This window comes from Anguilla rostrata, chromosome 7 (genome assembly GCF_018555375.3).
Source record: "Anguilla rostrata isolate EN2019 chromosome 7, ASM1855537v3, whole genome shotgun sequence".
NCBI lineage: Eukaryota > Metazoa > Chordata > Actinopteri > Anguilliformes > Anguillidae > Anguilla > Anguilla rostrata.
The window spans coordinates 25,054,583-25,079,216 of record NC_057939.1 but is presented as its reverse complement, the minus strand read 5'-3'; the positions used below and the strand labels follow the sequence as shown (position 1 = coordinate 25,079,216).

At 39.7% G+C, this 24,634-nt stretch overlaps 1 protein-coding gene across 3 annotated transcripts in view; it reads right to left on the bottom strand.

Moving 5' to 3' along the window:
* slc2a9l2 (solute carrier family 2 member 9, like 2) overlaps positions 1-24,634 on the bottom strand; it is a 136,401-nt gene that overhangs the window by 81,749 nt on the left and 30,018 nt on the right. For all 3 annotated transcript variants that reach the window (XM_064343863.1, XM_064343862.1, XM_064343861.1), the window contains exons 5-6: positions 15,293-15,413; positions 11,539-11,684 (exon numbers count right to left, since the gene is read on the bottom strand). In XM_064343863.1, the coding sequence (XP_064199933.1) occupies positions 11,539-11,684; positions 15,293-15,413 (267 nt within the window). The remainder of the gene's footprint in view (positions 1-11,538; positions 11,685-15,292; positions 15,414-24,634) is intronic.

Sequence of the window (24,634 nt, the reverse complement as noted above, 5' to 3'; positions counted from 1 at the left end):
CTGTTCTTATTTGCTTTGTTTGCAGGTCATTTATTTGATGCTGAGGCAGAATAGCCTTTTAAACCAAGCACTGCAGTAATTTGCCTACTAAATCAATTATGCACCAGTGGTAAACCCTAGTGGTAAATTTATTCACTGCGATGTAAACTGTCTCGAACAAAAAGTGCATCAGTTTGAATCATCAAGAATGGGAGACACGAAGACCTAAGGATTTCCCTTTAGACATATATTATAGACATATGTTTAATATGCAATGTTATTGATTGGATTTTATGACAATGTAGCACCCGTGCCTAACTTGTATAACAGTTTTATTACTACTACAGTTCTGTACCTAAATTTGTATTGATGCATGTACAGAAGTTATACTCTAGTTCTCACACTCCTATAGTGCTTCTGTGAAATTTTATTAACACACAGACACAAATGTTGATTTAAAAATGTAATGTTAGAATCTGTGTTAGAACCGTGGCCCAGAATATATTTTTGTTGATTAGGAAGTGCAGGTCACTTTGTGTTTGTTGATATATTGTGAACCAACCTTGGCACTGTTACTGTCATCATCATCACCATCATCATCATCATCATCACCATCGTCATCATCCTCATAATAATCGCAAGCAATTCGGAATTCATTAATATTCTTAGGCCTTTAATTCTTCATTTCATGTCTACATGTGGCAAACCACAAAGAAAGACCAGATGAGTCCAAAACAGGTTCCAGCAGAATGAGTGCAAACAGCAGTACCCCCTTAACCAGCTTACAGCCCCCACGCACAATACATTTACACAGCCGGATATGTACTTTATATTATAATCAGCTCTTATGGTCAATGCAGCCTCTAATTATGGCCGTGGACCAATTACAACTTTATTTCCCTTCGACTAGCACATCAACATGTCTGATTAATGGGCTTGAATTTCATTTGAATCAATGGATGGATCTGAATATGAGTCTCACGCACATTGTATGCACAGCACATTATCATAGTCTATCTGTGACCCAGGTCTAAAAGCCATATTTGGAGAGGACTGTGGTTCTCTGTGAGCAATGGCGGCTGTATGTGCAGCCGAACCCCAATGCCTTCCCTGATTTCTCTTAATTGTGTTTGTGGTGCATTTGCTGAATATTACCATCACATCTGAGTAAATTAGACCCCATTTAACCACAAATCCCTGTCTAAACAAACATGTTTACAGCATGGAAAGCAGTATGTAAAATCGGGCTTCGGGAGTGGAAGAACGCAACTTCTGAAAATCCTAAAAATGCTTGTCTGCAAACTTGTATGCATTCATTCTGAGGCACAGTATGGCTAACTGCCAGGGTGCACGCCAGATAAAAGTCTGTCATATTTTTTTCAGAAGATTATCTCCGGTCTGCTTTTGTGCCTGCAGTCTGTGCTGACTTTGTTCTCTCTGCTCCCCACTGCAATCTTTTGAAGAGTAGGTTTTTGGGAGTGTATTTTTCTTCAATATTCTGAGTCAGTGTTCTAGAACCCCATTGCTTTCAATTACCTTCAACAGTAGTGATTGTTACATCAGCATGAGAATGTCCAGTCAGGAATATTCTAATCACATATTGATCTCACATCTTAAAGGGTTCAGCTCAACAGGCTTGGGTTTGTACTTTTACGCATCATCAAACATCAAGAAATCAAATTCTTTGAAATAAATAAAACCTCACTGAGTGCTTTCAACCGGAAATTCAAGTTACTACCTCTACCAACAGCAAAACACAAAACAAGCAAACCCCATTTCAACAGTTCCTATCTGAAGATGAAAAATAACTCACACCTTTTTTTTCCCTTGGTAAAATAAAACAGTCCTGTGACAAATCATATAAGGATACAGTCAAATCCATGAGTGATTGAAGGAGATGTCTACTTCAAACAGAAGGCAATGCAGCAAAAGAAAACACCTGCGTCTTGTCCTATGCATTCAAATTGCACTTCACAGATTTCACAAATTTGGCAATTATTGCCGACATATCCAGTAGCATAAAAGTCAGATAGACTCCATGCTCCACTTTTATGGAGAGGTTCTCACCAGAAACTACAATTACATTCATCTGCAAAATGACAGTAAATTTTACTTCAATCCAAATAGCCTATTAAAAAAACTTGAATACTGTCAGTATTTGTAATAAATAACCTTTTACTTTGAACTGAAGCTTTTCAATTTTGGAACAACACATAGCTACCATGGATTAATTTAAGTTTGTGGAAAAAGTACTGACATACTTTTTTTTAATTTCCAGCTCATAGGAATGTTATTTAAACTAAAAGAAAAATGCATCAGGGTACTTCTGGATGACTCATCCTGTTATAAGGCACCGTTCTAGGGCAAGGATGGGCTCCGTGGTTTAAAATTGAATCGTGACCAACTGTGCCAGTGCCAGCTGGGGTATACAAGGATCATTTTCTGATTCTTTGTTTAATGTAAAACATGCCAGGAACCGTGGGGTTGCTTACGTTTTTTGCCTCTTTGTTAAAAACCTTAAGATGCTCTACTGTGCACAGAATGCAACGGTGAGACTTGTGATGGGCATCGGTGGGACGGTCGAAGGAGTGACTCAGAGCCTCGCGATCTGTGTGCCAGTCGAGGCTGGCCCTGTCACAGTGGGGGCGTGACGCAGATCTCGATTAATCTGCTGGGGGGCAGAGGAGGAGGCGTACACAGAGGTTTTGGCCAGAATGAGTTTCTGCGATGTGATACGTCTGCTCTGTCTCCCCCCCACATCTACACACTCACTCTACAAGAGCCAGTCATTTAAAAGCCTCTCTCACGGGAATCTTTTTACTTGCTTCAATACTTTTTGCACACTGATTCGGACTGTTACAGTAAAATTCTGGTTGTGATTTTTTTTTTTTTGTTGTTTGCTTGTAGAATTGCAGAACTAGTATTCAGTTCTTGGTTAGCGTAGTAAAATGCCACTAGTGTTTTAGTGATGTTGCATCGACTGTACACAGTAGGTAAGCACAACTACAGCACTTTACTGTATTAATAGACTTCATGTGCAGAATTCTTGAAAAACAATGCAATTCAATGTAAATATACAGGCAAATATATTGAAACAAAATATATTAACAAAATTAGAAAGTACATTGCAACACTTCCCAATATAAGCCAAAATCTACAAACTATTACAATTTCTGATACTACAAAATATTAACAAAATAATCATTGTTTTGTAATAAATTGAATATTATATTAGTATGGCAGGGTGGGGTATGGGGGGGAATCAGAGAAAGTGTTCAAAGTCACCGTGTAGGGATGGGTCGGCCAGCGTGGGCCATGACCATCTACACAATATTCTGGCCCACCCATTTATGTTGGCTGAGCCACCTCACCCAATTGTGAATGCCCACCCTGGTCGCTCTGGCCCACTAAGTTCTATGGAGGCCCAACTGTTTGAATATTTCAGGCTACGATGCTGTGTTATAGTGTAAAATTACACTGACTGGTGACTGGAGGCAATGGGCAGGTGTAGTTATGCTAATCGCTAAAGCCAGTCCTCATACCCTCTGAACAGAAGCTACAGGTAAATGCAAACATCAGAGAAGGGAGTCTGTAGACGCAGATGCATTCCAAAGCACAGTCATAACAGGCTCTGAACTAGCAAGGTCAGTTTAATCCCCTTCACTCATTTATCTTGTACATTTTTTCTTGTTCCTTTTTTTTTGGCTTCCATCACTGAATAACAAATTGGAGACATTTGTGGATGAAAAGAACAAGTGCTTAAATAGAACAGAAGCTTAATTAGCATCATCAGAGATGTTTAATTAGCATCATCTGATGGCTGTGTGTGAGAGAGAGAAAGAGAGAGGGCAAGGGAGGATAAGGGAGGAGGGGTTGTCATAATGTCCTGTTAAACTGATTTGCAATCTGTTCATCAATACCACTTGCAGGTCTATTGAGGTGATACATACTTGGATAATCATTTAACGAAACATTTTTTAAACATTTTTATACAAAGATAACAACCTCTGTCCCAATGCTTTTGTATTTGCTTAAAAAAAATCTATGTCCAGGATGAACGGTGTTCTTTTCTGCCTCTTCATCTCCTTCTTCTCATTTTTTTTTAACTCATAACCAGTTCACACAGGTGGATATTTCCTCAACTGTATCAGGATAACTGCAGTGCACCACTGCAGATTTTAACTCACAAACTTCATTTTACAAGATATGTTGTGCATCGCTCCTCAGACTGCTGGTGTCCATTGGAGTGGCAGACAATTAAATGCAGAATAAAGGTCCTGGGTTTTTTTCCCCTCTCTTTCACTCCCTCCACATCCTCTTTCTCTCATCCCCTAATCTCTCATCTCTCCCTACCCCTCTCTTTTGCTCTCTCTCTCCATCAATGCCTTCCCTGTATTAAATTATCTTCTCTGTCTCTCCCCTTCTTTTGCTCTTTGCAACTCAACTTTGCTTTTATTATTTTTTTTTTTTAATGGAAGAGTTATGAATCATCAGAAGAGGTCAGAGTGATACTATTGTGAAGCAATTAGCTGTTTGACCTCCGTCTGAAATATCCCAGCCTTCAGTGTCCTGAGCCAATGCTGTCGAAGGTCTTGTCATAGATTTAATATAATAGCCAATTATAAACACCCTGTCTAATTTATTTTTGAATAAAGAGTCACTCTCTCCCCCCCCATCTCTCTCTCTCCCTCTCTCTCTCTCTCTCTCTCCCTCTCTCTCTCCCTCTCTCTCTCTCTCTCTCTCTCCCTCTCTCTCCCAGGAAGGGCACCCTGTTGGTGAGAAAGCTTCATCGGTGGCGCTATACAAGGCCGTCCGCAGAAGGAGACTGTCAGAAACCAATGCCCAGAGAAGCAGAGGTGCAGAGGTTCTTTTTTTTTAATGAAGGCACTTAATAGCCGTGGACGAGGTCCAAGATATCCAAATGAAGTGGCTATGAGCCGTAACGATGACAGCAATTACATTAGCGAGAATGCCAGTTAGGCAAGCCCTGCCGGGCACGCAGGGGACCTGCTTCCACCTGCAATAAGCATCACCATTTCACTTTACAAATGATTTTCCTGCTCAAGTGAAACAAGGCTTAATTAACTTTTTTTTTTTGGACTGAAGTTTTACTTTTGCTCGTCAAGTTATTTTTTCTTCCCGACTGAAAGTTGTCCTACATGTGTAAGCATTTGTGGAGAGTGCTAAATAAGCAGAGGCAGGTTTGAAGCAAGAACTGGGGACACAGCCCTTGAATCAATGGGCACTCAGCAAATAAAAAAAAATATTAATAAGAGCATGTATTAATATAAACCTTCACATAAAGCTGATTAGGGTGATGCAGCAATGACTGTGTCCAGTTAAACCAGAGAAAATACACTGACACAGACAGACAAACAGATGGACACACACCCGCACGCACACACACACACACACACACACAGATATAGACAAACAGATAGACACACAGACACACACGCACGCACACACACACACACACACTCACACACTTTCCACGTGTGCAGGGGTGCTGAATGCTGTTTGTTTCTGATGCTTTTTAATGCGCTCTGACCTATTTGTACAGCAGAACTGTTTAACAACAGAGCTGCTCAGGCAGCAGATCCCTGTCCCACATTCCTGTCCTTAAAAACAGAAAGAACGGGTCACTTATTAATCCTGGCAGAAATTAGAACCTGGATTCAAAAGGGGAATTGGGCAGCATAAGCCAAAACACAAAAAAAAGTAAACTGGTTTGTATTCTCTGGACTGACCGCATCCTATACTTCTCTCTCTGCTCCTGATCTGACATCGGAATCTGAGAGTGTGCACCTCTCACTATGCAGTAAAAAATAAAAAAATAAAAACTCACTTGTGCCCTGCAGGAGGGAGGAGAGTTTGGAGGCTACGGTAAATCTTATGTTTTCAGACAGGTGATGCATGGGCCACAATCCCTGGGAAATAAAAGAATTCATAGAGCCCCCTGGCATGATTCTGACACTGTTGTTCATGCTACTACTAGTGTGAGGGATGACAGGGGCTGCAGGTGTCCACATCGCTGGAGCAACAAAGAAATGCAGGAAAAGAAAGCCGAGCCAAAAAGAGAATGTCCATGCACACACATATATATAGATACAATACAATACAATAAAATACAATACGACACTACACAGTACAAGAGTAAAGAACAATACAATATGATGTGTGTGTGTGTGTGTGCCTCCATGCGGAAACTGTTGTTTTTCTCACAAGTTGTCAGGGGGGCCCTTGGTGAATTAAGCTGTCCATTACATTAATGCCTTGCACGTTTTTTACCGCTCCCTCTCTCTCTTTCTCTCTGTCTCTCTCTCTTCCAAGTACTATAATGTCCGTGATCTGGTCCTGAAGACACCCAGGATTACAGTACAATGCATTTGCTCATTTTGTTATTCCTGACACACTCCACACACACATGCAAGCAGACACACACGCGCACACACACACACACACACTCCACATTTCCTGAGAATGTACTGCCATTACCATTACTGACATGGCCATAACTGTGATTTCAGGATGACTGTGTGGAAATCACTTTTTTAATATCCAGGTGAAATGACGATGACGAGTCTGTACAACCCCCCTCAAAGGTTCCCACAATTCAATGTGGAAAAAAATATCACTCTTTGATGAGACTAAGTGCTTTTGAAATCACAGTGAACGTCAGCTGATATAATTATCTTCACACATCAGGTCCTGGTAGCAGATAGCCGGTTAGCAGAATTCCACTAACAATTGATTCTGATTAGTTTAACTCATTCTAAGACTTTCTGCTCCACAGGCTTCATCAAACACTACAATCATACATACTCACAAATTTATATGCTTAGAAACCTCAACCCAAAAAGCCTTTAAGAGCCCTATGGAGAAGTTCTTGTAAACACTGCACGATTATCTAAATGACAATGGAAAGAGACAAAAAAAGAAGAAACCTCATTATCAAGCAATCAAATGAAAACCGTCCAGTTTTAATTTAATGTGTCCAAGAGAGATAAAATGGACTTTGTTGAAATTGATTTAACACTAAACATCTAACTGTGAACATTTAAGAGATGTCATTAAAAAGAAAAAGCATTTGTTTCAGCATCTTTTCAATGAAACTTTTGATGGTGTTAGACACTGCCTGGGAGATAATACTCCCAGGGGATGAATACACTTTTATGATTGTGTTAGTGTGATGGGCCAAGGTGAAAGGGGGCATTGAGTGTGTTCTCTCAGAGGAAGAGTTGGACATGATTTTATTCACATAAACCACCTTCCCTGGGGCCTGAGAACAGGATGACTGCCTCCAAAGCAATAGAGACACTGAATTAAAGACCTTCAGTCCTCATTTACTTCAGTTAAATAACACAAACATGCTGTCCATAAAATTCCTCTCAAGACTTCACCAGGAACTGAGTATCTTCTCGCCTGTACTTCAGCCATCTTCAGCTCTTGGTTGTTTTGTGGGCTAGTTTCCTGAGGTTTTCTCTTCAGCATATAAAACGGATGTTCAGTTGGAATCAGATCCAGTGAATGACTTTTCCAGTCAAGAATTTTACAGTTTTTGGCTTTGAAAAACTCTTTTTTTGCTTTAGCAGTATGTTTTGGATCACTGACTTTCTGTAGGATGACGTGCCGTCCAATGAGTTTGGAGACATTTTGACAACTTGAGCAGGTAAGATGCTTTTGTACACTTCAGAATTCATTCTTCTGCTGCTATCAGCAGTTACATCATCAATAAAGACAAGTGAGCCAGTACCTGTGGTAGTCATACATGCCCAAACCATAACACCCTCCACCAACATGTTTCACAGATGAGGAGGGTGCATTGGGTCTTGGACAGTTTATTTTTGCCTCCACACTTTGCACTTGTCATCACTCTAATAGAAGTGAATCTTCATCTCATCGGTACACAAGACCTTTTGCAAAACTATGCAGGCTCTTTTTGCTATTCCATAGCAAACTTTAACCTGGCCATCCTGTTTTTGCAGATAACTAGTGGTTTGTATCTTGTGTAGCGTCTGCAATTCAATTTGTGAAGTCTCCTGTCCATGTCTGCTGCCTGAAGAGTGTTTCTGATCTGTCAGACAGGTGTTTGGGGTTTTTTCTTCATTATGGTGAGGTCATCGACTGCAGAGGTCTTCCTTGGCCTGCCAGGCCCTTTGCAATTACTGAGCTCATTAGTGCTCTCCTTTTTCTTAATGATGTTCCAAACAGTTGATTTCAGTAAGCCTAAGGTTTAGCCTAGGTCGCTGGCTATTTTTTTCTTATTTCTCAGCCTCATAATGGCTCCCCTTGACTTTGATTGGTACAATTCTAGTCCTCATGTCGACAAACACTAATAACAGACTTCAAGGGCAATGAAAAGCCTAGAATCAAGACTAGGTACTGAAAGCTCTCTTATACTTGCACTAACGAAGCAATTAAACATACCTGACGAATCAGAAACACTTGTGAAGCCAAAAAATTTGTCAGAAACATTACAGTGCCCTGAAATTGGGGGCTATGTATAAAATGTGCTGTAATTTCTATATTGTGAAGTCAAAATGTGAAAATACTCTTTAATAAAAGCTGCACTTTGACCACATGTTAATTATTTGATCAGAAAACTAAAATTGTGGCGTACAGTTCCAAATAAATAAATAAAAAGTTTTTATCTCAAACATTTTGGAGGTCACTGTGGTTGCATCCACGTGATTTCCCCATTTCAAAACACATACCGTAAACCAACCCTGACTACAAGGACTCCACTGTGCCATCTCATGCAACACATACAGGTATAGGTACATCTGCAATTCGCCTATGCTATGCTATGCTATGCTATGCCACACCACATCATGGCATGCCACACCACACTAGCCTATACTTTACTGGACAGTACCATGTTACATGCGTTTCACTCACAGCTGCTGTTGCATATAAAACATTTTGTTAGAAATTAGTAATGTGTGACAGCGTAAGCTCCAGAGGCATTTAGTCATAATGAGTTACGTGGCATTTAGGCTGGTGAATGATTTGGCTTGAGAAGCCTAGCTCACCCTTGGGAGTGCATCCTATTATATTCCCACCCCCCACCTGTTCCATGCCACAGCTACGGAGACACAGACTGACACCAGGCAGGTGAGAGCCAGAACTGCAGCAGTGTAGTACAAGGGATAGGGAACTGGGCTTCAATTTCCAAAGTTGTGAGTTTAATTCCCAGGTGATGGTCTACCATAGTACCCTCGAGCAAGTTACTTATCCTGAACTTCTTCAGTAAATATCCAACTATATCAATGGATTGCATGTAAAGTCATAATAATAATAATAACAATAGTAATAGTAATAGTAATAGTAATAATAATAATAATAATAAACTTTATTGTATGTGTATTGCTAGTAAAAGAATCTGCTAAATGGAAAAATAGAAAAGTTCTGTAATTGATGAGTGAATGTGGTGAATGTGAATGAGTGAATAGCTGACTCATTGGTTATGAGAGAGTAAATGTACGACAGCACAGTGTAAAAACCTTCCATTATTCGCAGCAAAGATGGAAGCCGGTATTCTGAAATCAGGCCCTTGTGGCCAATAGTCCAACTGTTTTCCATTCCTCCGTTTAATGAACACCTGATTTAAACCTGACACACCAGGTGAGTGTAATGTCCAGTCAATCAGTGACATTGTTTGACTATGAACTACAGTATCAGGCAGAAGAGAACCCAGGAGTATTACTGAATTTAATTTAATGAATTATTTTACATTAATTGACAATGCATATGAATGAAATTCCTGTAAATGTCTCACTTTCATCTGTTGTCACTGAGCTACATGTCTTTGGGCTGTGGGAGGCAACTGGAGTAACCTGGAGGAACATGGGGATATCATGCAAACTCCACCCGGAGAGGATCCAGGCCGGCAAGAGTTCGAACCCCAAACCTTATTCATGCTACCGTGCTGCCCATGAGGGCCACATCTTTGGAGGACACAGAGTCTTGCTAACTTTACACTACTCATTCCCGCCAGCACAGCTTATTTGGTGCAGCATAGTATTATGGTTAAGGAACTGGGCTCGTAACGTAAAGGTTGTAGGTTCAATTCCCAAGTTGGGCGCTACCTTTGCCATTATGGCTCTGGATAAGAGGATCTGCTAAATGCCTGTAGAGTAATGTTTCAGCTCCTGAGCTGGTCAGTGCATGGCTGCAGCATTGGGCTCTGGGCTAACTCCTTCTCTACAGTTTCATACATATTATGATGCATTGTGTATCGAATGACAGACTGCTGCATAATAACTTGTTTTTTCTACACCTCCGCTTCACTAAAAACATTTTTTTCAATGAAAAGAAGCTATTTTCAAACAGCCGATGGGGGAGGAAGTGGCTGCAGTCATTTCCACAAGTGAATACAGTTTTCATTTGCAACTGTAATGAGCAGCAGCCAGCAAATGGCATTGAATATGTTAACTTTGAGCACTGCCAACCTCTCTGGGTAACAGCACCTCAGAGTTAATGAAATGTCAGCTTAATTAAAAAGCAGGAGAGGAGAAAATATTTACTTATGGGGAAAAAAAGTGCTAGACTATTCAATTGGGCAACCCATTAATTAAATCTCAATATATTTAATAGTCTGATCATTAACTGACAGACTGAACACTCCAATTGACTTTCCTTCCCTTAACAGTGATCAGGCTAACTGAATTAAATTCATTATGGCTCACTGTCAAATTAATTATGTCGTTTAAAGAACTCTCTTTTTTTAAATTAATGGCAGCCGGAACAGAAGCCTTGTAAAGTTACCAAAAACAAAAGGTGATCTTTGTGAGAAAAAATGTTTTTTATTTATTCAATTCTCCCTTTTTTCATTTTTTCAATTTTCATATGTATCACATACCAGTAATAAACCAGATTATCACATTATTCATTACCTGTTTATCTTATATGAAAGTCACAATTTTACATTATTAGTCAATGTACACTTTAATGTGACACTACAAAGCAAACGGCCAATTGGGACAATAAAGACTGACTCTACTTTGAACATGGCTCTCGTTCATTTTAAAAGAGAATAGGCATCTCAGGCATTGCATGAAGATGCTGTTAGAGTAGGCTCCAGTGTCATTTCAGGTGAGCGTCTACACCAGGTGACCTTAACAACAATGCCCCTCATCAGTTCAGCAGATTGAATGCAAGTATTCCCTGGATAACCAAAAATGTTCTAGAACACACTTACTCTCCTTTGGAATGCCGGCGGACAGAGCACAGTGTACTGCATCTGGAATAATCCTGAAATAATCCAGGAAAAAGGTACAACTCAAGATTCACTTCAATGCTCGCACTGATCCAATAAAGCCAGATGTGGAACAGGGACTGAATGGAACTTCAGAGCTCATTTTATGCTTTTCATATTCAGGACTGTGCGATTCCAAAATTTGTGCAGTCATAAAAAAATTAGGGATCATGCACAGGCATTGAATCCTGAACCAGAACCCCGAACCAATGGGTGACTTGTGTCGGCTACACCGTTAGACATAAAGCAGGACCAAACAGAACCAGGACGGGCTTGTCTCACGAGCTCACAGGTCTCACCTGTCCAAATAATTCAGGCAGGCCCAGGACCTGGCCGGTGAAGACTCCCATGCAGATGAAGACGGAGTTGAACTGGCCAATCGAACCCCGGATTTCCTTGGGGGAGATCTCCCCCAGGTACATGGGCAGGGCACTGAGGGCAATGCCTGTTGGGAAAATTAGTAAACAAAGTAATATTTGAGAAAACAAAACAACACAAAAGCCAAGCCAGGAGCACAAACTATACCTTCACAGTCAAACTGGACTTCTATGTGTCTTCCGTGTCTTCTATTAAACAGATCCCAATTCAAGATGTATACATATCTGTATATGCATAACTATTTCTTACTAAAGCATAGGAGGCTATGGCATTATTTATTTGCAGATAATTTAGAATACCATCCATTTTAATAGTGGAATGTTTGTTTCAGCAATTCATATTAAGTGCCTTACTCAAGAGCACTATAGCTCTCATTCTTTTGGGATTTGATCCTGCAACTCTATGGACAGCATTCTGCACTAGCCCCACCACTTGCATTAGACCCCACTTCCCCCACTTTTGCCATCCCTGTAGTTCCGAAACATACAATGGGGCATCGCACAAAATGTGTGAACCGCAAGGATTTTATAGCTCCACTGTCGCTGAGATATAAACTCCAATTTTGTTATTCAATTCCTACATTTCCCAAAAGGTCATTTGTTCCAGCAGCAAGTTAAATATCTCAGCGGCATGGAGGCGGGAAACACAGAGGTTTTGGACTGGTAGGCAGAGGGAGTGTTTGCACTCAAACAGTCATTAGCCAGCTGTCAGTGCAACCTAGCAAGTCTCTCCGAAGACTTTGCCAGCCAATGCCATAGCATGACAGTTAAAAAGCGGTAAGTGCTGGATTCAGTAACAAAAGGAACTTCCCATACGGTCTGTGAGCACCCTCAGAAAATCCTTAGCTACTATACAACCGCCAGTGAAAGCTAAGGATTACTTGTGTAGTTATTGTTCAAGATCGGATAGTGTGTAATAACCGTAAAATGTATAATATTGTTCGAATAATAGAGTGTGAAATTAAAGTTCCGAAGCATTTGCTGCACTTTTTGCATTTTACAATTTGTTGCTTAGAATGACTGTGGATGTTCAAGAATGATATGTACAGTAAAAAGTGCAATCACAGTCCAAAGAGTTACATCATCAACAGCAGCAAGCAATCTTTCCAGCTGTTCCCCTCTGAGCTTACTAATAGTCAATTAATATATGCTATAGGTAATGCAGAGTTAGCAATATTAATATTCAGTATACCGAGAATAGTGCTGAGCTGGGTTGTTGATCCAGTGCATTATCCACACGGATCACAAACACATGATCGAGTTTGTTGCACATTCGCTCAGTGAAGGTGATGGCACTATGCCCACACCCCCCTCCCCCTCCTCCCCATGAGGACAAATGGCTTTTGGCCCCCCGGGACCATGGGCTAACCCAGCAGTGATGACCACTCAAGTGCCCGATTCTGACAGCAGGGGAAGAGAGACAGAGGACGGGACTAAATGTGAGGTGGGGGGGAGGGGAGGTGGGGGGCTACATAGCAATCAGCCAGGGGAATGGCAACCTACAAACGGGGGGCGTCAACATCACCTGCCAATTTCACCCCGCAGACAGGGAGGAGGTGTAACATCTGTGCTAATTCAGCTCACAGAATTATCGTGTCCGTTTCCATGGAAAAAAGAAACTCATTAACTCGCTCCCAAGTTGGAAAAATCCTCACGGACCAGTCCCCCACAATAAATTGCAATGGCCATCTTGGTGCAAACTCGCAGTGGGTAAATGCGCTTAACTGGATATAATAAAAGACTAATAGCATACAATTAGTCTTCTATATAGATGTACAATAGAAGTCTGCAGGTGATCTGTAAACCAGATCAGAGAACATGCCCAATGCTGTGCTATTACTATGTGGCATTTCATTTTTACATTACCAACTACCACACCAGATCAGCTGCATATTCCCAGGATAGTATTAATAGAAAAGCAACACATCTTTCTTTTGTATTTTGGGGTAATTATTTCTCCAAAAAAAAAAAAAAAAAAAAAGAGGAATTATTCCCAAGGAATCTCAAGATAAACTACTGTGAAACTGCTTGTCTTTAAACCAAAAGGAAACCTTATCAGGCAGCACGAGCTGCATAAAACAATTTCACCCCACTGGCTTCAAATAGGCCCGGTGGTCACTTTTCATGTAACACCCCAGAGTTGGAACAATAACACGAAACCTCAATAACACTATATTCGCTGCATATCCAAGGTGACATTAATGGCCGCGTGTTCTGCTATGAAAAACAAAGCAGTTATATTGCTATAGCAATGGAAATAGGTTTACTTCTCTTTCAATTTCAGGGAGCTCACCTTTGTTTGTGTAAATTTGGATGCCTGAGGGATTTAAAAGGCATTTATTTATGAAAGTGAAAACAGAAAGAGAATTTTCCATCTGTTTCGTCAGACACTGCTACATAGGACACTGTGTACTCGTACAAGTGTTTTTGCTGAGTGAAGGTCGAGCAGAAAATAATCCAATGTCTTATTTTATTCTTTAAATAAAGTAAAACCCGCTTAAAATAAATCAACAGCAACAACAAAAGTCCTCTCCAAGTCTCAAATTACTGAAATATTACAAACAAGATTTGACAAAGCTGTAATGATTAATTAACCTTCATTTTTTGGGAATCTGCAGTAACACTTATATATTGAGGAATTGCCCTTAGTAAGAGACAGATAAATCCTGCATAAGCAGTACATAACACCTTTATAATCACTATGTAAACATTTATAAATGCTTATAATAATAATATTAATTAAAATAAACATATAATAGACATGGGACATGCTGCCACCACATGTACTGTCACAGCAAGTGACACTGCTATAACATACCATGTGATGAAGACCATAAAAACATCATTTGTGATTTAGGGCTAAAACATGTATGTCGATGTAGTGGCAATTAAGGAGTTGTATAAGTAGCTCTCACGAAGGACTAGAAAGGCTAACCATTTGTATTCTACCAAAGCAGTGCACTACAGACATGCTGACTAATATTAGCATTCACATGCCTTCAGTTAAGTTTTCTGGTTTAGGATTAATCAGGCAGCCTGACATGCGTTACATTAGCATGCATATGCGCCTAATTAGTCTGGTAATGCCAGTTTTTGCTCTCATTGAAATCCATTGCAAGAAAAATAAGGTTTTGATTTGAAAACAATGAGAAAAAGGAAAATTAAAATTCAAAGATCAACCCCTTCATTTTGTATCCAACAAATGAACCTTTCAAAAGGGTGATTGACAGACCTTTTAGATATCAGTAGCTTGATGACAATATGGCTACAGGACAGTTTATGATCAGAGCCATCAACGGAAGGGGCTAATGGGGCCTCCATATGAGTTACACTGTCTTAAACGTTTTAATACTGGCACCCAAATTAGAAATTTTGTACGTTTCAGCCACCCATCAAACACATATTCTAGCATAGCCTAGTGGATTGCAAACTCCAGGAGCCACCTCATACACACCCATGACCCATTTTGGGCCCCGACCCATTTGTAGGGTATTTGTGGGTCATCTACGCCTTTTGGTATTGTATAGCAAACCACATTCACTTAGGAGTTAACTTCAATATACAGTAATAATCAATTCACTACTTTTCTTTTCCTTGTTATTTTTTTTTAATCAAACTTCCAGTGTTGTAGTCATACAGCTTGATTGAGGGGGGGAAGGGGAGGGGGGGAGCTCACCAGAGTCGACACCGATGATGAATCGCCCCACAATAATCATTTCGAAGGACCCCGCCCTCTCCCCTAGGGACATCAGCAGGGCAGCAATCACCGCAAATATGTTATTTACCAACAGGGTGCCCTTCCTGGGAGAGAGAGAGAGGGGGGGGGGGAGAGAGAGAGAAGAGAGAGAGAGGGGGAGGGAGACAGAGAAAGAGAGAGAGAAAGAGAGAGAGGGGGAGGGAGACAGAGAGAGAGAGAGAGAGAGAGAGAGAGAGAGAATCAGTATCTCATGGCCTGTCATAGCTTGAAGGACAGTGAGAAACCACCAACACTAATGATTAATAAATGAATAGCAAATTAGATAGAGTCATGGACAAATGAGGAATCTGTATCTCATAGCCTGTCATAGCTTGAGGGACAGTAAGAATCCACCAGCACTAATGTCTATTAAATGAAAAAATAAATTGACAAAATTGTAATAATTGGCTATTGAGTTTTCCCATCAAGATAATTCCAACAATCATTATAATTGCAATGCTTAAATCCCTTTTTTGTTGATGCTATTCTTAAATCTTCTGTTTCTATTGATTTTTCAGTTTCTACATCACTTCAATTCGATTTGCATCATAAAATGGTACTTGTTGCCCAAACGTGTGTTGAAATGGGTATGCATGACTGCGATAACAACAAATAATAGCAATGACTAACTAATGAATGGTACACCTGTGTACAATCTAAATGGGCCTTTTCTTCATTTATGCATTTTTCACCATCCTGCAGGCTGTGGGCAATTCTGCATCTTCCTTCATCTCTCATGAGAAGAACAACCCCTGTTACTTCCTGGATCTTTATCAAATTGGCTTGTACCACATGATGAACAAAATCTCTCTAATCATGCTGCAGACACTTGCATAGCATATCTATTACGCATAGTCAGGTCACCTTCAAGAAAAAATAATTTGTTTACTTAAATGGTTTGAGGAAACCAATTGCCTTGAATCATTTGAGCAGAGACACTTAATCTGTTCATGTATTCACTGGTCTTTAAGTTGAACCTGTTCTCCATCTTTTTAATTGAGCTTAATGACTTATTCTGTTTTTTTAAGACAAGACATTTTCATTTAGTAAAATTGCATTTGGTTTTTACAGTGCAGAGCTCAGGGCACACAGTGATGATTGGGTTGCTTGGCTAATGATCACAGCAATTCTCTCTCTCTCACTCTGTCTTTCTCCCTCTGAATTAAGGTAGTTAATTGCTCATTAGTAGCAATTGATTTCTACCTTCTTTTTGCTTCCTTCTGCAGCAATGCTGCAAGAGAATGCATGTATCAACCATCAACACTTTGCTAAAGTTATGCTAACTTATAAATTACTTAGTTTGAGAACATTTGGGCTTTAACTGATGAAAGAAATGTTTATTTAAACTTTTATATAATCCTTTTTTCTTTACAACGATAAAAGTTTGACCATATTTTAATATGGTTAAACCTGAAAATAAAATGTCTTATTTATTTAGTCTTTTTATTTATTTATTTTTTTTTACATTTTTGATAAGAGTATGAGTATGTTAATGCTTTGTATCATTTATTTCTGTGATTGTATAATGTTCAGTGTACATTAATGTGCTCTTTTGACTGGTATCCAGGATTATCTATCTCCATGCTTTAAGTAAAGGTTTTAGAAAAATGAAATAATTCAAAAACACACCCAAAACCCAGAAACAGGTTTTCAGTTCAAACGGTTAGATCAAAATGGTTTCTGTGCTTGTCCTTCAATCTGCTTAAGGATTCACTGGGAATTCATTGAGACCCAGAGGATTCAGCCTGAATACACAAGTGGCCCCTGGGGGTCACTAGGGCCCATGTTTCTGCAGGGGTCCCAGGTGCCAGCTCTACTGATTTTGATCCAAAAGCCCTTCAACAAGAAGAGCACATATTCGATAGAATATCTCCACTTTCAACTCACTCTAAGGGCTCATATTCACAAAGATAGAGTATCTCCACTTTCAACTCACTGGAAGGGCTCATATTCATAAAGATAGAATAACTCCACTTTCAACTCACTGCAAGGGCTCTTATTCACAAAGATAAAGTATCTCCACTTTCAATTCACTGCAAGGGCTCTTATTAACAAAGATAAAATATCTCCACTTTCAATTCACTGGAAGGGCTTTTATTCACAAAGATAAAGTATCTTGACTTTCAACTCACTGGAAGGGCTCTTATTCACAAAGATAAAGTATCTCCACTTTCAAGTCACTGGAAGGGCTCTTATTCACAAAGATAGAGTATCTTCACTTTCAACTCACTGGAAGGGCTCTTATTCACAAAGATAGAGTATTTCCACTTTTAACTCATGAAAAGTGATTCCTGTCAGGCACAAAATGTGCAGAACCAATATGAAAGCACTTATCATGATACATTGGAGGTTTATGACTAAGTCTTCATTGGGTTATTTAAAAGGCTAAATAGAAAAGTGAATATTAAGTTGTAATTTTAAGGCATGCAACTTTATGCCATTCAGACAGCTTTGTAGTGAAGGATAGACGTTATTTTTATGGACATTGATTGTTCCCTGGGAACAAAAAAAAAAAGAATAAAAAAAAGGAAGACCCATAAAAACGAAGGATCTAAACTAAAGAACAGAAGTTTTCTAAAATCTTCCACACACAGACCTTAATTGCAAAGAAGATAGACTTTCAGTGAAATCCTTAGTGCTGGAAAAAAATTAGAACAAACATAGATTTACAATGTAGTGTGTGTGTGTTTGTGCGTGTGTGTGTGTGTGTGAGGGAGCATATGTGTGTGGTTGTGTGTGTGCACATTTATGGAGGGCACTACAGTTATGCAAATACAATTGAACATTATAAATGGATAGATACATAATTAATTCTCCGCAGCACAATTGATTAAAATGAATGGGTCTCTGATAACAAAATTATTTTATCTCTGGCTGTCTGTTATTCTGTCATTTCCTGTCTTTCTTGAGTTTCAATGTTCTGTAATCCACTCTGTGAGGAGCTCTACTTCATCTCTTTTGTCAAGAGCGTCAAATCAAGACAACTTTCATGACTGATTGATTATTTGTCTGCCTCCAGAGCTGGAAATCATTCAGTTCTTTATGGGTGGCTTTTCACACATTCTCATGACTAGATAAAACAGGCTATGGTGAGGTGTAAAACAAGTGACTACGCCCGCTAAAAGGCCCAGACATTCACTTCAGTGCCTACTACTAGTTCAACCCTCCCATGTCTTTAGGCTGGAAGTATAGCAGCCGGCATAGAGACTTCAGATTAAGCAGCTAGACTTGTAAAAAAAGGGTTGCAGGTTCAAAACCCAAATGGGGCACGGCCGTTTAGCTCAAGCAAAGGTGCTTAGCTGTAATAGGTTGTATAAATATCTACCTGGTGAGAACAATGTATCATCTCCGGTGACGAACCATCTCATATATTTGGGCAAGGCCAAACTGCGTCCATCAAATGAACAGCCCACATCACTCCGTGCAGCATCCCTAATGGAATACGCTGCCAAATTGCACTCTCATGACCAATGGGAGACTTCCATGGTCTGTTTAAGCTGAAGTACAATTGGCAAGTGCAATGAATCTCACCTCACAGCGGATGCTGTGTTGTATTTGCATTTTAAAGTGAAAATCACCATACGTTGTCTTTTTTAAATTCTTGTTCTCCTTTTGTCACTGGCTGATGGTGAACCATCAGAGAGCAGAGAGAAGGAAGAGAAGTATTTTATAGTGTGGAAGTGGAGTATGTGACCTTCTTTCTCTATCTATCACAAATATGCTTCTTTTTACACCCTGACCCCAAGGTGAAAACATACATTATCTAATGGATTGTAATAAAAGTGCTTTTCAAGTTTTCATATAAATATTATATTCAAAGTAACAAAAAGATCATTTGCTTCATAGTGTTGATTAAATTGGAATGTTTTAGGTCCAAAGGTGGATGAGGAGAACTTTCAGTGTTAATGTGGAGCTGAGTGTCTGACAAGGCAAAATAATCTGTGTTTGCAGCTCCTTAAACACAACCCTACAAATCAAATGGTAGATCAGCCTTCTTTTCAAACCCTAGTCTTAAAACTATGATTTTAGAGAGAGAGAGAGAGAGAGAGAGAGAGAGAGAGAGAATTTGAAAATGCCTTTAAAAATGTCTTCCTTGGGTACAAGTCAATTCATGTACATAAGAAATGCATTCAGAAATTAAATTACATTAACCCAGGCTCTCAAACAAACTATTTTCAAAAGTCAAAATAAATACACACCATTTCATCTTGAACTTACATAGCACATAAACTATGGCCCCAAGTAAGCAAAAATGTCTAGCTGCCAGCATCCATGTCAGCATCATAACTGGGTATACACATGTCATGCACAGACTTCTTCCTTACTTTACACTTAGGACTGCAAATAAACATTTCAAGGGTAAACTTTTCCCCCAACCCTTGAAACCATCTTTCTAAAAGACTAAATCAAAACCTTAACCTTGGGCACTCAATAAATAAATCCGACAGAAACTATGTTGCAGAACAGAAAGGACACTCCTCCAAGTATCAAGATCCATGTGCATCAGACGTCTGTTCATAGCTTTTGCCCCATGTACTATTCTCCACTGAATATATATATATATATATATAATATCCTTACATTTATATAGCACTTTTCCGAATGTTCAAAGTGCTTTACAGTGAAGGAGAACTCACTTCAAGTCTTAACAGATGACATTTAGTCCCAAACTGGAATGTGAGAAGAAATGTTGAATTAACACTGGACATCTTATTGTGTACCTTTACATACAGTTTCAAACTTTCCCAACTTTTGGGTTGTAAAGAACAGAAAATCTCCCTCATCCTGCCCACTCCTCTGTTGCAGGGGAAAATGGTAAGGGAGGGGAAACTGAACTCACACTCATCATCCCACTGGTCAGAAAGAGTTGATTTACAGCCAGCGCTCTTAGAGCACCTGGCACGGAGGCACAGACTTCCTCCACGACCTCACGCAGCAGTCTAGAGGACCTTCTATCTGCCATCTCATCGAGAGCCGCCACGCCAGTCCGAGTGTTCCTCATTAAATTACCCAGCTTCACACATCCCGTGCAACGCAGGCATGACCGTACGCTGGCAGAGGACAGACTAGTAGCGTTAATGAACCAGAAGCAGAGGCAGGTGAGCTGTATCCAGCCAGCTCAGGCCAGAATGATAAAGAAGTCTCTGTGCTGCTTGCACTCTAAATACCATCACCATTGAGGAAATATCCATGGGTCCTTGCCTTGTCTCATGTACTGGTAAATACAAAGCAGCTGCCCAAATCCAGTGCTGTCCAGACCAGAAAAAGTTCACAAAGCTCCTCTGAACCTCTTCAATAAAACCCTTGGTGGAGGCAATACAATACGTCTCTACCATGAAGCCATGCTGACCAACCAGACCTCTTCTCCTGTATGACAATTGTGGTAGCAGTTCCATTTTGACAACCTGGCACACACTTTCTCTACTATACCCTCACGGTTTTGTTTCTGAAATTCCTCAGAGCCAAAAAATACCCAAAGGGCTTTCATTTGTCTCCTTCACCCTCTAAGATCCACCGGCGGAGTAGGGGCCATCCTCCCCTGCCAATGCCCCACCTGCGAGGCTTCACTATTCTCCCAGTTTATAACAAACATATCAAACGCATCAAAACACATCACTACAGTCACAACATCATCTTGATCCTTAATAAAGATGTTGACATCATCCGCATAGACAGGCACAACTATTGGTGGTTTTAAACCCCTCACTTATCCAAAATAAATTTAGTCGATTTATTTTGTTATCTCCTTCAGGCAAAATATGTCATAAAACTAAATCATACCACGTTGGTTTTCACTTAAAACTGGAACTGGTTCTAAAAAACTTTCAACTATTAATTTAAAGTAATTATTTAAAATAATAATGATTATAATAATTTAATTATTTAAAGATTTCAGCTAGCAGGCCTCAAGAACCATTAGCTATCTACACATTAATATTTTCAACAAATTTCAATTAAACGTTGCAGATTGCATTCAAACTTAAAAGGAATATGGATCTTTGTGCAGCATATAGCCACGCAGGGTCTCCCAATATGTTATCCTGTGTCTCTTTGATTGATTAAAATCCCAGAGGTGATAAAGTCATCAATCTTTCATAGTTGAGACGGCACTCCAGGACATCCCAGACTTGTATAAAGATGAGACTTGTAACATGGCTTATTGTCCCAAGGATGTTTCCTTCCATCTTTGTGGAGCGGAGAGTGGGGAGAGGCAGCAGAGAGAGAAAACAGATACATTCCTATGGTCATACAAATGATATTGTCCATTTCTCAAAGATGATAACCTAAAGACAAGATATCCTACAGAATTTACATTGCATCCATTTGTATATCCGGATTTATACTGACGTAATGCAAACATAATTCTCAGGTTCTTTTCCAAAATTCAGCAGCCAGGGTTTTGACAAGGATTACAACGTATGATCACATTACACCTGTACTCAAATCCTTGCGCTGGCTTCCAATTAGTTTTAGAATTAATTTTTAAATTTTGCTGTTGGTTTTTAAAGCAAAACATGGGATGGCACCTGAATACATACAAGAGATGATTTTACCTCACCAACCAGAGAGAGCATTACGGTCATCAAATGCTGAACAATTCTATGTCCCAAAAGTTTGTTTTAAAATTACGAGGCAGGCTGCTTTTAGTTCCTATGCCCCATAACTGTGGAACACAAATCATAGACTCTCCCTCAGTCCCACTTTTTAAATCACAACTTAAGGAATACAATTAATGCTTTTATTTTACTTCCTTTAACCCTGTTAATTTGAACTTATTGGCTTTTTTATTATCTTTTTAAAAAAATCTGTTTTATTAGATTTGCGGTGGGGAGAAGGCATGGAGGGGGAGTTTTTCCATAAATGATGTATTGTGTATCCCTGTTTTATGTTATGTTATGGTTTTATTTTGTTTTCTTATATCTGTAAAGCACTGCTACAGATCTGTATGAATAGTTATAAATAATGGAAGTTGAACCTTGCTCAAGGGTACAACAGCATTGTCATTTAGGTTACAAGGCCAGTTCCTAACCCATTATACTATACTGCTGTGTTATTCTTTCCTGCCTACATAAAAAAGGGTTCTATGGCTATAGAATATAGCTGTCCCGAAATGGGATAGCCCTGTCTAAGACCTCTCTGAACTGAAATAGGCCGGCTCAATACAATAAACCCACAAATAAACAAAAGCCCTCCCCAAAACCAAAGGCTTGTAATGTACAAAACATAAAACCGTGACAAACATGATCAAAAGCCTTCTCTCAGTCCAGAGTTCAAATGGAAACCTCAACATACATACATCAAATACATCATGCATGAGAAAGAGGTTGTCCATAATGGATTTACCTGGAATACAATGCAATTGATACTTTTGAACTAGAATACCCAGGAAGTAATTTAACCTGTTAGTCAGTATCTTGGAACAGACACAACACAAAAGAGGCCACAGCCTGCCAGTTCTTTAATAATGCCAAATCTCCTGTCACTGGAAGCAAGGAAAGGGCTGCACTACAAAAGGAAGCTGGTAATGAACGCTTTTTAACACAATCAAGCATCACTTCCTGAAAATCAGCTTCCGGATACTGCCAAAAATGTTTTTAAAATTCTGCAGGAGGACCATCTATCCCAGGTGCTTGACCTGAAGCCAGCTGTCCAACCGTATTTTTTTAGCTCCTACAGACTGACCTCAGTCTCCACAGCATCCCAATCTCCACACCCCACCTGAGGCAGCCTCTGAAGAAGTTCTGCAGCACGCTTTTTATTACATTCCTCTGTCTTTCTTTTGTCTTGCAGCAGTCCTCCATTCAAACACACACAAACACACAAACACACACACACACACACACACACATGCACGTGCACACACACGCACAAACACACACACACACACACATTTTTAAAATCATTGTCTGGCAGCCGTTTGGTGATACAATGTCAATAGGAGTATGGTTTCACAGAAGAGATGAGACATAACTCAATGGTAATTAAATGATGATCTGTGGTATCAACAGGATAAATAAAACTATTCATTAATCTTGCATCAAAAGCCTGTGAAAGATAAAACACATTAAGCCTTTCTGCATTCATCCTACTATCTAACACATTGAAAAGTATTTTGCCTAACAGATGGATATTCAGTTCTCCAAGCATTAATTCATTCCAGCTAAGATGTTAAACTAGATAAAGAAATAGATGACAGTGCACTTTCAATTATCTCCCATTATAACACACTCACTCTGATCACATTACACTCATTAGGAGCATATAAAGCAAAAAACAGTACCAGAAATGTGCCTTCACTGAGACTACTCTTCCCCTCACTATTTCAGAAGTAGATAGCACTGGCTACCCCTGCACTGAAATTAGTCCCATGGCTTAGGATATATTTACCCTTCCACCAAAAGCCCCAGTCTAAGTTATTATTAAAATAACAGTTTCTTTCAATAAAACTTAATCTAATCTTTTCTGCACACACACGCTAGAAACCAGAGTTCTTTTCAGGCTATCTCTCCTACCATTGATGTTAAAGACCGCACCCTTAGACCTTACACATATAAGCTTCAGCCATGCTTATATAGAAAATTCAGTGAAAAAAAAAAACAAAACCAAAAAAAAAAAACAGGAAAGAGAAAACACCCTGCAATGCATGATCATTATTAATTTTTATTACTTTTTTGTTCTTTGCTTTTTTTAACAGTCTTCTCCTTCCTGGTCATGGCCCCTTTTCTGAATGCAGTGACATGCTCTCCTAACTGAAAGCATTTCTTCTTATCCATAAACCAAGACCGACAAGCTTCTGCAGCATAGGAACTGATTTAATGAACTTGGCAGTGTCAGGAAAATAATCACTCACATTAACTTATTTTCCAAATGTTTCATTATGAAAATCATTTATCTGATCCGATGTGCATAAATTGTGACTTTGATGCGATCGCTCTAAAACTGATATGCCGTTAGATTCTGAATCATAATCTGTTTCATCATCTTCGTTTCTTTCCTGACTAGCAGCGACAATCAACTCCTTTCCCACATAAACCCCACCGGCCTGTTCTGTTCTCTCTGACTGGGCTCAACAATCCCCTCTTCCTGTGCGCTCACAGCCACAGTCTCATTACTAGTAGCTACAGCACCACCCCCTACTTTGGTAATCTCCTCGTCCGGGTTCTGTCTGTGCTTCCCCCGACGGTTGCTCTGGTGCTGTTGAGCGAGAGGCAGTCTCATCGATGGCAGAGGAAGTCTGCATTTTTTTCTCACATGTTCTCCCTGTGCACTCGTCCCCTTACC